General features: G+C 43.6%; 1 protein-coding gene across 7 annotated transcripts in view; it reads right to left on the minus strand.

Annotated features, from left to right (window-relative positions):
- Nucleotides 1-15,093, minus strand: part of phldb1b (pleckstrin homology-like domain, family B, member 1b) — a 93,766-nt gene that overhangs the window by 35,294 nt on the left and 43,379 nt on the right. For all 7 annotated transcript variants that reach the window (XM_084558701.1, XM_084558698.1, XM_084558700.1 and 4 more), the window contains 2 exons: nucleotides 10,142-10,267; nucleotides 3,431-4,914 (listed from right to left, as the gene is read on the minus strand). In XM_084558701.1, the coding sequence (XP_084414827.1) occupies nucleotides 3,431-4,914; nucleotides 10,142-10,267 (1,610 nt within the window). The remainder of the gene's footprint in view (nucleotides 1-3,430; nucleotides 4,915-10,141; nucleotides 10,268-15,093) is intronic.

The raw sequence follows: 15,093 nt of genomic DNA on the forward strand, positions 1-15,093 counted from the left end.
ACTAGGTTAGATGTGTTAGATGTACACACACAAGCAGTCCATCTAATTATGGTGATGCGAAGGTCCTTTATTGGCTGCTTTCACTTGCTACTTTCACATTTCAACTGTACCTTGTAGTCATCATCACACCTGATGGGCATTTTGATTGACCTGCTACAATGTCTTCCCAGTATATAACCCCCTGTGACCAAACCTTCATGTCAGGTGGATGACAGCTCAGCTGGGAAACAAACTACTACTTCCAAGTTGGGTTGAAAAACGAAACTGCTGCACAAAAATCACTTAATTTTATAAATAATTTAAATGCATTTAAGGAGCACCAGAGGCCAAAACAAATTCCGTCCACTATAAGCCTGTGTATAAATCGGTGTATCCGCAGATGAGAGGAGCTCCACTCTCCCAGCAGCCTCCCTGCTGCCTCTGAGCTGTGTGCTCCTGTTGCTTTCACAATAAGCCTCTTTTTCTTTCCCTGAATAAACTTCTTTGGAGACTCCCTGTTCACATAACTTTGTTTTTTTGTAATCAGTTGTGTGAATGAGTAGCAGGCTGTGTGTGAAAGGCTTTAAACGCACATGCTCACGGGCAAGAAAAATCTGTCATGACAGTGAGTCAACTGTGACTAATTACAGGCCCTGCAGCTCCACACCCTGCCTCCTCACAGAGCTGCAAGTTTCTGCATTCAATACTACAAAACCATAGCAGGCTGCTGAGGAATCTTGCCTCTGAGTCTCAGAAAAGCCCTCACGAGTCCCCTGAACGCCTTATTTACCTGACACGATTATGTTCTTGACCTTGTGTGCCATGAGCTACGTGCACATATCTAATGTCAATACTGTTCTTTGTGCCTATGAAAGTTGTACTAGTCCAAAGGTTGATGTGGCTGACAACCTTTCATTTGGAACAAAGAGGGGTTTATGGTTTGACTGAGTGGGATATGTGAAGGCCAATATTGGATCTAGACGTGTAAATAATAGTCTGTATTAATGTAAATAAACTAAAAATATAAAGACTCCCTGCTGAGATTTTCAAACGTAGGTGTCTGCGCTGTTGCTGTAGCTTCTGCAGAAGTCTAAACGCCCTGTTAGTCTGTGTTTTCATCAACAATTTGAAACGTTGATCTGCTTAACAAATGGGAGAGAGAGGAAAATTGCACTTTCTAAACCCTCTTGTACTGCAGTGGTAATGTTGGAACGTCTCACATCTGAAGCATATGATCAAACACACCTGCTATTTCCTTTTGCAAGAGCGAGAATCCCAAAAACAGTTTTCACGTAGAACAAGTCTATGGAGTTAAATCCTCATGAATCCACTGCACACAACTTAACTCATGTGAAACTCTGGAAATGATTGCTACTGTACGCTAATGTGCAGAGATCAGAAACTTGGGTATCCTACTGCTAACCCAGGTTTTATTTATTTCATTCACATACAGAATGTGTTTGCAGTACCGATATCCTCTGGTTTTGAAGCATTTAGCCAGACACGCCTCCCTGTTAAGCGCTAAATACCGTCTCAGCGTATGGATCTGGTACAGCCGACACGCTGTTTTATTGCCATGCCTCTATAGGAGGTACCGGAACATGACCTGGCACACAGTGGCAGTGGGCATGTCGTCTCCGTCTGTCCTATAGAGCTGCCTTCACTCTGTCTCGCACTTTCAAAAAACACTGTAATTACAAGCAGGGTGGACAAATGCCTTCTCACGCAGGAACAAACACATATAAAGACTTTTTAAAGGGACTTTGTCTCCACAGTTTCATTCAGCCTGGCAGACAAGTTCAAGATGTCTACCGCAGCTCCCCCACCCTCCCTCCTCCTCAGTTTAGGAAACAACAAACAATGCGGTTGCTATGGACTCATCTGGGCGCTCTGAGACCGCATGTCAGCAGGAGTTTAGACAGCCGACAACCAAGTTACAGACAGTTCACTCAGACGGGTTACGGGCCCTGGTTCCTCCTCCTTTTCTAAACAAACATGGATATACTGCAATCATTATGCATCCTTCCTCCAGGATGGGAGGAATAGTAAGAGTAAACACACACACACAGAGTAAAATCAAGTCTCTGGAAGGATATTTGCACCATCCTACAGCTCTCCCAGTCAATCACGCTAATGAATTTGCCGAAGGCAGTTTTCTGACGTGCTCCTCAGTAGGCTCCTCGTCTGTTTACACTGTAAAGTGTGTTTTGGTCAAAGGAAATATAAAAGAATACCATCGCTGACTTCTGCAACACATCAAACTCTCAAACTCTCAAAACTGCCTGAAACTCCTTTGTCATGTAAACAAGCTTTAGGAAAAAAAATCACCAAAATTGCATCATCTAATCCAATCCCATTATATCTGGCACACCTCGAAAACATATTTCTTATCGCTAAGAAACCGCTGGCATCAGAGTGCATGACTTGACTTCAAATGTTTCGTCTTGTCCAACCAACAGTACAAAAAAACAAAGATATCCAGTTTTCTATCCCACAACACACAGAATACAAGCACATTTATAAACCAGCGTTTGGTACCAGAAGAAATTACTTGATTTATCAGTCAAATTCTCCAGTAAGCCATTTGTTCAGGTCTGCAATGAGCTCAAATCATTAAAAAAAAGTCTCCTTTTACATATCCTTCCCATGTACGCAGGAAAAACATACGGCACCACACCTCCAAAAGTTCTGCCACAGTGACCCTGGATGAGTTGTGGGGGCTTGGTGCCCTGTTCAAGGGCATCTAGAGCGGATGAAGGGCACCGCAGATGTAAACACCAGCTAGTATCTCGCAGTAGGTCATCTGTCAGTGGCACCATTAAACCACTAGCACTGTTATTACTGGTCGGGCTGTTGATCTTAATCCTATACTCCTAGAAGTATCCAGTAAGTGAATAGCGTTGTCCAGAGTGTAAATTCATTTAAATCTGATTAGTGATTGTGGGCCATATAAACACAAAGGACTCGACTTGTCTTGTCTGGCTTTCAGGCAGTGGGGGAGGAGTGATTAGTTGATGAACGGATTAGATTACTGACAGAAAATAAATAAGACAGCAAATTAACGGTCAATATATTAGCCAGTTTGACAAACGGTTGGAAAGTTGTTCCTCGGCCTCTAGAAACATTTGACTACACGATTGCCAAAACAAAAAAAAGTTTTCCTGAAATGAATATGGTAACTGTCTGTACTCAAGGATGATTGTTCAGCATTTTAAAGAAAATAATATCATCAACATTGCAAAATATGCCTGAACCTGGAAGGGTTCATTAGAGATCAAGAACAAAACTCAACTCAACTGTAAATTGAAAAAAAGACTGTGAATAAGAAATCAAGTATATGTGCTTTAACCCTTAAGATGAAAAGATGTAGCAGGTAAGTTAATACGATTAGTGATTTTCGAATGAGCACACGTAAACACTAGTTTCTTGGTGATGCGTGATTCTGACTCACCAGTTTCTCCATCTCCTGCTCTCGAAGCCTCTCCTCTCTCTGTCGCCGGTGGTACTCCAGCAGCTCATCCTCGTTGTCACTGATCTCTGTGATGCTGTTCTTCCGCTCTCTCATTCCAGGGTGGGGTCTCCCCGAGGACATCTTCCTGTGTGTCCTGGGACTGGCTACAGGCGATGAACCAGGTAGGGAACCCAGACTGTAAGCAGGCGACAAGGAGTTCCCAAAGCTCGCCTTCCGTACCCCCGCGCCACCACTCCCCTCCATCATCATAGAGGTAGGCGATGGACTGCGAGCTCGAATCCCTCTGCTGCACGTCGGCTCCTCTGATGTAGATCCAGTCTTGCGCCGAAGCCTGGGACTCTCTGGGACGAGCTTGGTCAGGCCCGACGGGCTGTCTGGAGTCCTCAATGTGGGGACTGTCCCTGGAAGTGCTCCTGGGAGAACTGGGACGCCTCTCCGAGCCAGGGAGGGACTTAAAGGTGGCAGCTCTCTCATACTAGTGCTCCCTCCACTTCCCCCATTTAGCTCCATGTTTCTCCTGGCCATTCGAGGGCTTTCAGGGGGCTGCAGCGAGCGTTGATGCTGCTGGAGTGGGGAACCTTGAATGATATGGACGATGGGGTCCAGGGGAGGCTGAAAGGCTCTGGTTGGTTGGGAAAGCTGCCTAGAGGGGCTAGAGGTAAGGGAGCGATCAGCTAGACTGGTCTGCTCTCTGAAGGGGCTGGCAGGCCTTTCCTGGAGCACCGTGGTAGTCTTGGTCCTTGGGCTGGATGGCGATGAAAAGGTGGGAAATTTGGGAGTTAGTCTTGGGCTACTTGGCACAATGTTTCTACTACTGAGAGATTCATTAGAAGACAGAAAGGAGGTCTGTCGAGGGCTCTCAGACCCATCTTGGCCTAGTCCTCTCCGGCTTGGCTTGGGGCTTGCAGGAGCCTCTGTTAAGACCTTTCGCTGCAGCCTGGGGCTCTCCTGAACTTTCTGGCCCACCCCACTGCTGCTGAAGTTAGGCAGTATGGTCCGTGGCTGGGGTACAGGCGGAGGCTGGGCGGTGAAGTTGTAGCTAGAGGAGCGTACAGGCACTGGCGGCAGAGAAGAACTCTGGTCCTGGGGTCCTCCACTAGGAGAGGGGCTGGTAATGCTCCCACTGCTGGCCGCTGAGGGGGAGGATAGCGGGGAGAAAGGAGGAGACGTATTCTCATAGCTAGAGCCTACAGACATGGCCCCTGGGCTGGTAGGAGGGGACAATAGATAACGGCCCCCTCCATTGAGCATGGGTGACAGGGGGGAGTGGCCTCCAGGAGGTTTTTTTGCCTCCGAGGAAGAAGGCTGGGGGTCATCCATGACTAGGGAGTCCATGATCTCCTGGAGGTCCTTCTCAATAGAGCTGACGATTGCACTGTGCTCAGACTGGACTTTCTCTCCAGGAGCTGGGGGAGACTGGGCTGGACTGGCCTGGTGATTCCCATTGACCAAACTCTCTGTGTCTAGACAGAAAAGACAGAAAGAAAATGGCGATCAGGTACGAGTACAAGCCCAGCAACACTCGCAGTCAAGACTGTTGGGCTACTTTCAGATTGAGAATAGGGATACGTCAAAAATGTGGACCACCAATTTGTTTACAACAAAACGCCTGATTTGTTGTAGGACTATTCAGTTGCATCCGGACGTAGTTTTTTCTCTTTATCGGTTGAAACAGGCCCATCATGAAATCCAGATGGTGTGTTACCAGACAATATTCTGATACGAATTAAGTCCTGCTATGCTAGGCTACCATCAATACCTCTTACTCTTAAAATGACATTCTGCATTACCTATGGATTACCTATTGTATTCGATAAGGTCTAAACCAAATCTGAGGGATGGCCTTACCTTGCCCATCTTTCCTTTAGTAAAAGACATAGTCAAGAAGGCAATAAGGCAAGCAATACAGTGCAGTAACACTGTACTGCTTTTAGGGTGCCCACCATTAACCATGACCTGCGTTTTTTATGACTTTCCATTCACCTTTTCAGAGAATTCAACAAATTCCCCAAATTCAACCGTGTTTCTGTTTGCGACATCTTGTTTGAGACCTGTTCAATTCCTCCTATTCATGCACAGTGTAGAAGACAGGTAAGCCAAATGGGGATTAGCGGATGGGAAAGATGGAAAGGCAGAAATGAGGAGATGAACAAACAGACAAGCTGGATAGGGATCAGGAGAAAATGTGCCTACATAACCACATTACTGTGTGGCCCGAAAGCAACGTAGGACACAGGCCGGGTAATCTAATCTTAACCGCCTCTCTCCAATGTCAGCATAGTAGATTATTACAACAGAAACGCATGGCCACGTGGGAGATTCACCAGCATGGCTTTGGGGCAGGGATCAGAGCACAAATCAGGTTTTATTAACGCTAAATGCAATCTGTTTAAAGTGACTTGTTGTAATTTTTAAATGGAAACACAAGGATAAGGGAGACACGAGCGCGAACACCGAGAGGGGCAGAGCTGTCATGTCCAACGGTGACGTAGTAACACTGTAAATCTGAAAAATGACAGAGATGGAGCGTGTGATAACAGAGAGCAACATAATGAAACAGAAGTCCATTTTGTCTCTTTGCAAAGATGATGTCAGAGAGATCTGCTCTGAAATATAGAAGCTTCACAAATAATGCATTAGCTATGCTTTTTAAACGGAGATGGAAGCAGCTTCACCTGCTGTCCTAGAATAACACTGCCATGAGATGAAGCTCTGCCTTCACCTCGACCACAGCCACAATTAAATCTGAATACGTTTTCGTGCGAATGATAAAAGCACGACGGTCTGCAGGCTGACACATCAATGCATTTTACCCTCCGAGCTCCTCACAAATGTCAATGTCACAGACAACAAACCGGCTTGATTCTTATGTGCACAGTAAGACACGAAGGGGGTGGGGTGACAGGAATAAATGCAACCGTTTGCTGAGGGAAAGCCCATGCAATGATGTCATGGGGTACAGGCTGAGTACACCGTGCCAAACTTCATTTAAAAATCTGACGATTTAACGTTAACGTACTCGCCGATGACACGCGACGTCTGATACAAATTGACCTGAGGTATTTATATCAAACGCGGGGACCTCTGCAATTCCGCTTTAATTCCGTAGTCCATATGGAAGAAACGCGCGTTTTATCCATCTGCCATTCCCCAAATCTCCCCTCATGAGATTACACACTGTGATATTGTGACACAAGGAAATTAAACATCCTCCTTCCCGAAAAGGTTCATATTTATTGATCGGTTATGGACGGAATAAATAATTAAAGTCAAATGAGTCGACTCAAGAAAGCAATGTTGTCCTACGACGTGTGTACCTTCCCTGATAAATAGATGCAGATTAAACCGACAGATTGTTAATGGAGTTTGGCGTGTCAACGGTTCGCATCACTTTACTAGCCCAAAGCTCGAGCGTTAAGCAGTCGGGTTACTCACATGAAGGGATAAAACTGCGACCCGGTCAGTTTCAGTGCGGTTCACCTGCTACATGACACACACACACACACAGGCACACATGAGGCCCACATCCTCCGGACACCGCTAACAGACCGGGTGTGACGGAGCCCCGCCGTGCCAGGCTCCACACACACCGAGGGAGATGTGGAGATTCAGCACCGAAGAGATATTTCAGCCGGGGTCAGGGTGCTAGGCACGGCTGCCGACTACGGTACCACTAATGTCAAGCTACTGTTCACCAAAGGCAACGCGGCTTTTCCGGTACGGATCTTCAAATTAAAGCCTCAACTCAATTACACTTTGCGCGAATAAAAACAGAGCACGATGCCGGAAATGTGTCTTTTTGTTTGCCAACAACAAGCAAACTATTTTATATTGACCATATTAGAGTGAATGATATTTAACATTTAAGTTGGTCTTGACTGAACTGGTCTGCTAAACAAACAAGTATCCTCAAATAAATATTAATGCATTTTATTTTGAAGGTACACATGTTGTATTTCCGGTGTGCTGGCTAACTCTTTCTCTCCGGGTGATGTAGACTTCGGAGAGATTTACAGCTGTTTTTAAAGAGTCACGGTAGTTAATTTTATGACTTGTCACTGTTATTGTCTCTATGTAATGAAGATTTTATAAGTTGCAGATGAGATAGGGGAGAAATCATCCAGAAATAACCTGCTAAACAACAAACTGGAACATTTTACTGGCATGAAAATGCAATTTTAGGACGAACTGGGCCGATATTGTATTGCAAATTGATGCAGAACAGAAAGAGTACAAAAAAAATTGTTTAGTTTAAATGTTTAAAACTTCGGTGAATTAAAGTAAAGACATCTGGAAGGGTGAAATGATGCACAATTAATATTTTCTACACAAAATACTAAAGATCTTAATGATTCAGCTTTATCAAAGACACTCTGGGATAGAAATGTTCATTTGCACTGGTTTGGAAATAGAAAAAAGGGGTCAGGAAATAAGTTCTTATTGCAAGGCAAAAGATTCTCTGATTGATTGCCCTATCTCATTTTGACTGATTAACTTGTTTTCATTTCATAATAATGGAAAAAAAAAAACCCACAAAGTCGAGATGTGACGGTTCCATACTGCAACCTTCAGCCCCGTCTTTAGAGCCTCTTTTTGCAGACTGTCAAGCAGCCAGCAATACAGTATAAAGCAGCCAAATCAGTGGGAGATAAAGGCCTGTTATTGAAAAGCAAGGCTAACACAGAGAAGGCCAGTGGGTGGGTGCAGGAGGGGACCAGGGAGGGTGCAGAGACAGCAGACAGCAGACTGGAACTGGAGGTTTATAAATAGTCCCTGTAAAAAGATACTGTAACACCAGCCGTTGGCCGCTTTAAGTAAGCAGCTCAGGGCCACAAAGCAGTCTGCTAGGCTGGCAGAGAAGCGCAGGAAGTGTCCAATCAGTAAAGAGGTGGTATCTTAAAAGATGGCTGGCTGAGGACGGACAGTGTCAACGGACTGTCACAGACCGGGCGAAGCACGCCAAAATCAACCAACGTGTAGGTGAATGTCACTGGCATCTCAAAAATACACCGTCATTGCAGAGCTGTGTACCTATTTTGCAAGTACAAACTGTGCAAATGTGTGTTGTGTAAGAAAAGTCAATTCTCTGACTGAGGTTCCAAGGTAATGCAACGGAAAAGGGACTCATCCACAACAGCAGAGGCCCAGATTTAATCCATGGACTGTAAATAAAGATGGATGAACCCTGGATGTCGACTGTAGTATTCTTGAGGAGCGATTTTGAAGCTCCGTGCGGTGTCTCCTCCCAGCTTACTAAAAGCGGGGCACACTCTTGCAGCATGAGCGGAACTGAGGCATGAGTGTGAATGCTAGGCAGACGGAAAGAAAAACTATTGACAATCTGCTACTTAATTTTAATAAGGTAAATCATTATGTTTTGTATATGCCGTACACTCGCCATTCATGTTCCTGGGAAGTGTTGTATTTCCATTTATTGTATGTTCAGGGATATCAACTTGTGTGACTTAAAGTTCACAAACTTACTATAATACATGATGTATAACATCAGGATTTATCTCCAGTGTGTGTACTGAAAACTACAAACCGATATTGTTGTTTCATTTGGACGGAAATACTGTGGCATCTATAAGTCTTTGATAAAGCTGGGCTTGGCCCTGATAATAGCCCCGTCCCTATAATTTATACACAGATAACAAGTGCCATTTTCAAGTCGTTGCAAGCCGATCTGACAGATATGCCCAGTTTATCATGGGAGTGGTAAAAGCAGTCTTCATCTGGATGCAACTCAGGAACGCATAATTGGTACGTTTCTAAACAACGGAAGGCTTTCATTACTGGATCAGGAAGTCCAGGGCAGCCTGTGTGCTATACTTATCCCCTGGTGTCAGGCAACGTCAAAGAGAGAAAGGGGGGAAATAACAAGATGCTGTGACAGTTCCCTGGTAGCAGAGCTCGCCAAGAGAAGGTACACTTACAGCGGTGCGTCTGCCAAGGGGGGAACACAAACACAAACGCAAGCAGCTGAAAAACTTTGCCTGGAGATGCAGAGGAATGAGATGCTCATAAACCATGCATAGTGTTAACTCCAGCACCAGGTCCCAGCTGGGCACCACTCAGGCTCCGGGGTTCAACGAGTGCTGCATTTTAAAGGCTCATACTGACAACAAGGGCTTTCTAACAGAGCTACCAACAGGAATGTCCTTGTAATATTTCTTATTCTGTTGGAAAGTAAGAGAAAGCCAACCCAATTTAAAACAACTAAGAAAGGAAATTTGCATTGCAGGTAAATATACTATTTTAGTATTGTGTTCTATCAAATCAATATGCTGTTCTAGCTTTAAACTGCCCTGTGCAGCTACACATTCTTCGCCCTTTCCAGGTTATAAAAATGGAAAAATGCTTGGAGTTTACTGCTGTACAAACATCCACCTGTAAAATACCCTGCTCCGCTGCTCCACCTCCTCCACCAGCCTTTAACAATCTGGCCTATTCATCCGTTACAGGCCAAGCCGAAACTGGAACTTTGTGTTCGTTTTCGGTCTTATTATTCATGGGACAAAAGGCCAGTGTGTTTTTATTCACGCCGAGTCGTGTTTGTGGAAAAAGAAGGAACTGACATGACGCTAAGGGTTAGCGCTGCTGAGTGAAAGCAGACAAGGGATTACAGTAAAGCACACACAAAGGCATGTATTGTGAAGCGTGTGCATGCATACGAGTGCCATACAGTACCTGTGCATAGTCTGTAGTCCCTGGTGGAGACGCTTCCTCCCTGGGGCATCATGCTCTTCATCCTGGAGGCTTCCTCAGGGTGGTTGAAGCGGAAGAAGGCTGACTGGCCAAAACACAGCATGCAGCCTGAGAATGAGAACATATGTTCTTACATTAATACTGGTCGACCGGAGTTGTACCTTCTTTAGGGGATTAACATTTTTGGAGGTTTGGGGCGAGAGAGTACAGTATTGGTTATTTCTCTTCAAAACATAAAGACATTTTGCTCACCATCACTCTGCATAAACTAAAATACTGATCTGATGCAGCATTGTTAATTTAAGGTACAACTAAGGTACAAGATTTACGTTTGCGTTCTGATTAAATAAAGAAGATCCAAGCTGTTAACCAGAACCAGATGAATTTGTAACCCTTTGAACCGCGTTAGCCGTTTCCCAGGTTTCCAGTCTTAATGCTAAGATGAGCTAACCAGTAGCTAATGGTGGACAGCGCACCGAGATCCTTTAATACCACACCGTCAGAATACTTATAAGTAAAATCCCCGCATTCGTAATGGAAAGTATTATAAGCTAAGTGTATATGATGTGTATTATCTGCTCAAGATGGAGCTAGTTTTACTTTATTTTTAATGAGTTTACTTTGGTCCAGGTGTTCCAGATAAGGGAATGGGAAAAATCTAAATATTGGATAGTTACAGTGATCTAAATGTATCCATATGAGAGGTTTCAACTGTGACAATGGGCCTAATGGGACGCTGCTTTATTGTAATTTGTCACAAATCAACATTTTTAATAGTTTCTCCCATTTAATATTATTATTATTACACAACAAATGAATGAAGAGGTGTAAAAAGTGCAATATTTTTCTCTTAAATGCAGTCAAATGATGCTCAAGTAAAGTAAGAGTACTTACAAAATTGTACTTAAATACGCTACATGAGTAAATATACTTAACTACTTCCCCCTACCTGACAGCAGATATTAAGACACCATCTTAATATTTAGCGTGCAGACGCAAGACTGGAATCAATCTTTCAAGGAAATCAAACATACACATTACCCAAAATGGTAAAGTAAAGCTTAGCAGAACAATCACCCAAAACCACTGTGTGTGTGTGTGTGTGAGTGGGTGAGTGTGTGAGTGTGACGGCATCTCGATTAGAGAGACACCAACAAAACTGCCACGGTAGCAGTCATTGAGATATGTAATGTGAATATATGTAATCAGAGCTGTTTCGACGGCCTCAGCAATACACAGTGTTCAAACAGGAACTGCACAGAGAAACTGTGCTGACTCAGACCACGCCATTACCAAACAACAAAGCGCGAGGGCACACAGTCCCTTGTCACCATTTCAAATTAATGACTTATGACACTTGGAGCTGATGAACTTAGACAAGAACAATTGCCGCTAGTGTATGAGACTTATTAGAGAAAAAACAAATGCCGGCATCACAAAACATGGCTGTTTGTATAAAAACACACATTTATATTTGAATTTCAAAGTCTCAAGTCCCTTCCCTGACTGGATAATTAGTGATTTAAATGTAACCATATGAGAACTGTGAATATGAGCATAACGAGACACTGCTTTATTTTTGTGATTTGTCACAAATCAAAAACATTCACAACTTTCTGACATGTTTTTTTCCTGAAAAGTAATTTCAAGTATATTAGATCACAAGGTAGCCCTAAGTAGAGTGAAAAGTACAATATTCTCCTCTTAAATACAGTGAAATAGATGTATAACGTAGCAGAAAAGAGAACTTCAAAATCGTATTTAAGTGCTGAAAAAGTTGCTGAATAATCTGATCTGCCTCACCCCTGACATCCTGCCTCTACAGGATATACATCCAATTAAGGAGATAAGATGCTCTGAAGATGCTTTTTTCCCAGTTTACAGCTTAAACGACAATAAACAGAGTGACGACACATATTTAACTGATGCAAATGTACCAAACCATACGGCTGACGGTGGCTGGATCGTATGAAGCATTTGCATTTGTTGCTAGGTGCAGTTTCAGACACATTAAAGCTGCACAATTAAATTTTTTTAATAACAACAGTGGCTCATATGACTATGAGTGATATGAAAGGGGTCACACATTGGGACAAACCCACAGAAAATGGGAAAATCAACCAACTGCAATAGCCCTCAAATCTACAGAACATTTCCGAATATTTCAACTCACGGTTTTATGCAACTTTAATGTTTTGGTTCACTCTCACTGCTCTGGTCAGCTTTGCCAAAGCAAGCAGCTGAATTCAGCAATAAAAGTTTATTTTCTGTATATTCCAGAGGATTTAGCGGAGACCGAAAGCAGAGCTGAAATTCGAGTAAATATTGAACTTGCATCCATCAAGTGGCCACAAACAAGAGTCCAAACCAATACTAATGTCGCCTCGTTTTAATTAGATGCATGGCTGTTTTCTATATTCACTTACATGACACAACTCAATGCAACACACTGGGTCTCTATTGTAATATAAATCTCATCCACTTAGCATCTGGTCTGAAATGTCAGAACACATAATGCACGTAGCTAATATAGCCCCTTCATGTTGCATGCGCTCGATAACAGATAAGCAATCACACGTTTATAGCTTTCTCAATATAGCACCATTGTGTTGAGCTGAGATTACATGAGAAAGGTCTTCCGGGCCCGGCAGAGATAAGATCCCTGCCTGTCGTCATGAAGCCCGAGGCAAAGTCGGAAACTTCTCCATCACACGGGAGGCTGCGGCGATGCACAGCAAAGCCAGATGCCCTTTTATTATGAACAGGCACACACTGACAGCCTGGGAAGAAAACAGCTGACTGCATCACACCTGTGGGCGAGGACGCAACTGATGGAAAACAGGTGGTTTGTTCAGTCTTGACAAGTGGTGTTAATATACAGCGCAGCAGCGACAGAAGAATAAAACGATAGATGTTGAGGCCACGACAGGATGAGATGCCACTGCAGAGTTAACAGACTAGTTTTTACTATAATACATGATAATGTACAGTTTCTACTGTAGTTTTTACAACTTTGCTCACTGAGGTTTGGAACACCGACCGAGAAACTAAATGGTCTGAATGGCATTTGTACAACAGATGACAGACGTGTGTCATTCATTCGGACATGAACATGAACCTTTCCTTCATATGACATCATTGCTACCGATTTCCTTACTATCATAATTCTCAGTACCTTTGTAAGAACCATCCATCTAAAGAATTATTATTATTTGTATCTGCTTTTAGATTAGATGCTGGCAAAATTCTAGTTGAGGTCCAGCCAGTGAGTGGCCGGTTTCTTTCGAACAGGGAAATATACACCAATCAGCCACAACATTAAAACCAGTGAAAGGAGAAATAAATAACATTGACCATCTTGTAACAATGCAATGTTCTGCTGGGAAATGTTTGGACCTGGCATAAGTGTGGATGTTACTTAGACATGCACCACCCACCTAGACCAGACCAGGCACCCCCACCCCATAGCAATGACACTCCTTGATGGCAGCAGCCATACCCAGCTGGAAGCAGCCTGACACAGGCACACACACAAAAACGGTTTAGAAATAACTAAAAAAAATATGAAGAACAGCACAAGGTGTTGACCTGGCCTCCAAATTCCCTAGATCAAGTATCTGTGGGATGCACTGGAACAAGCCTGGTCCACAGAGGCCCCTCCCCTTAAACCACAGGACCCAAAGGCCCCCACTAACATTCTGTTGCCAGACACCACAGGACACCCTCAGAAGACCCATGTCCATTCTCTGAGTCACAACTGTTTTGGAGGCACAAGAGTAAACCTACACAAAATTAGGACGGTGGTCATAATGTTATGCATGATTGGTGTGAGATATATATACATAGAACAGAACAGTCAATATGGCACTTTAAAAATAAAAAAAAAAGGCTTAAAGAAACGCACAAGAAAGAGAACTTCATAATTGCACCTAAGTGCAGTCTTTGAGTAAAAGGTCATTGAACAATCTGATCTGCCTCACCCTGGCATCCTACTTCTACAGGATATAGAGCCAATTAAGGAGATAAGATGCTCTGAAGATGCTTTTTTAGTTGACCACAGTAAACAAAGTGATGACAGACGATTATCTTGAGCAAACCTCACAGCCTATACCTAACTGGGGAGTATGCAAGTGAGTGGATTGGACAAAAGATCTGTCCACACAAGCCCTCTGGGAAGCTTTTAAAGACAGCAAGCAGTCAGTGTAGTTGTGTACTCAGCATCTCAGCAGATCGTTTTGTCAACTTTGTAAAAGAAATATGCACGTGACAGGCAATATTAACAGAAACTGAAACACCACCATAGCTGCCGGTAGGTCCTCAGAGGACACAGAGGAGTCTTCACCCCTTCGTGGAACAACCACATAGACTCCAACTGCTTTGTGAGGTAATTTGTATTCGATCCCAACACTGCTTTCAGTCAGGTTCTGCTACTCTACTAAGTGTCATTTAATCCTGCAGACCTTAATGCCATTGCTGATGTTGGAAAACACAGTAACAAAAAGGCCTTGCTGACGGTGATGTTACAGTACAGCGGTGGTGCTAAATACCACTTAAATTGATACTTTATAATGGTACAATAAATTCCACATGCTTACGCGAGCAGTCTAAATGCAGAACTTTGCTTATTTGCATTAGTATTTTTTTCCAATCACCGTCAGTATCTGTGCAAAGTGGTGCGGAGGCTGGTTTTGAAAATTTCCACCAGCGTTCCCTTCAGTGGTTACAACACCATGCTCCACATAATTTTGGTCGGTAATTTCCACAGTTCAAATTGTTTCTGTCGATACTTGGAAGTCTCATCAGCAGGAAAATGAGCGTACCATCAGTCTGGTCATGAGAGGGAAAAGCAAAAACATGCTGAATAGGACGTTGGGAAGCAGCGATCAGGATGTCAGCGCCGCGGCCCGCAGAGCCACGTCAGCTCAGCCAGCGTG

The sequence above is a fragment of the Chelon labrosus genome, assembly GCF_963514085.1.
Source record: "Chelon labrosus genome assembly, chromosome: 13".
NCBI lineage: Eukaryota > Metazoa > Chordata > Actinopteri > Mugiliformes > Mugilidae > Chelon > Chelon labrosus.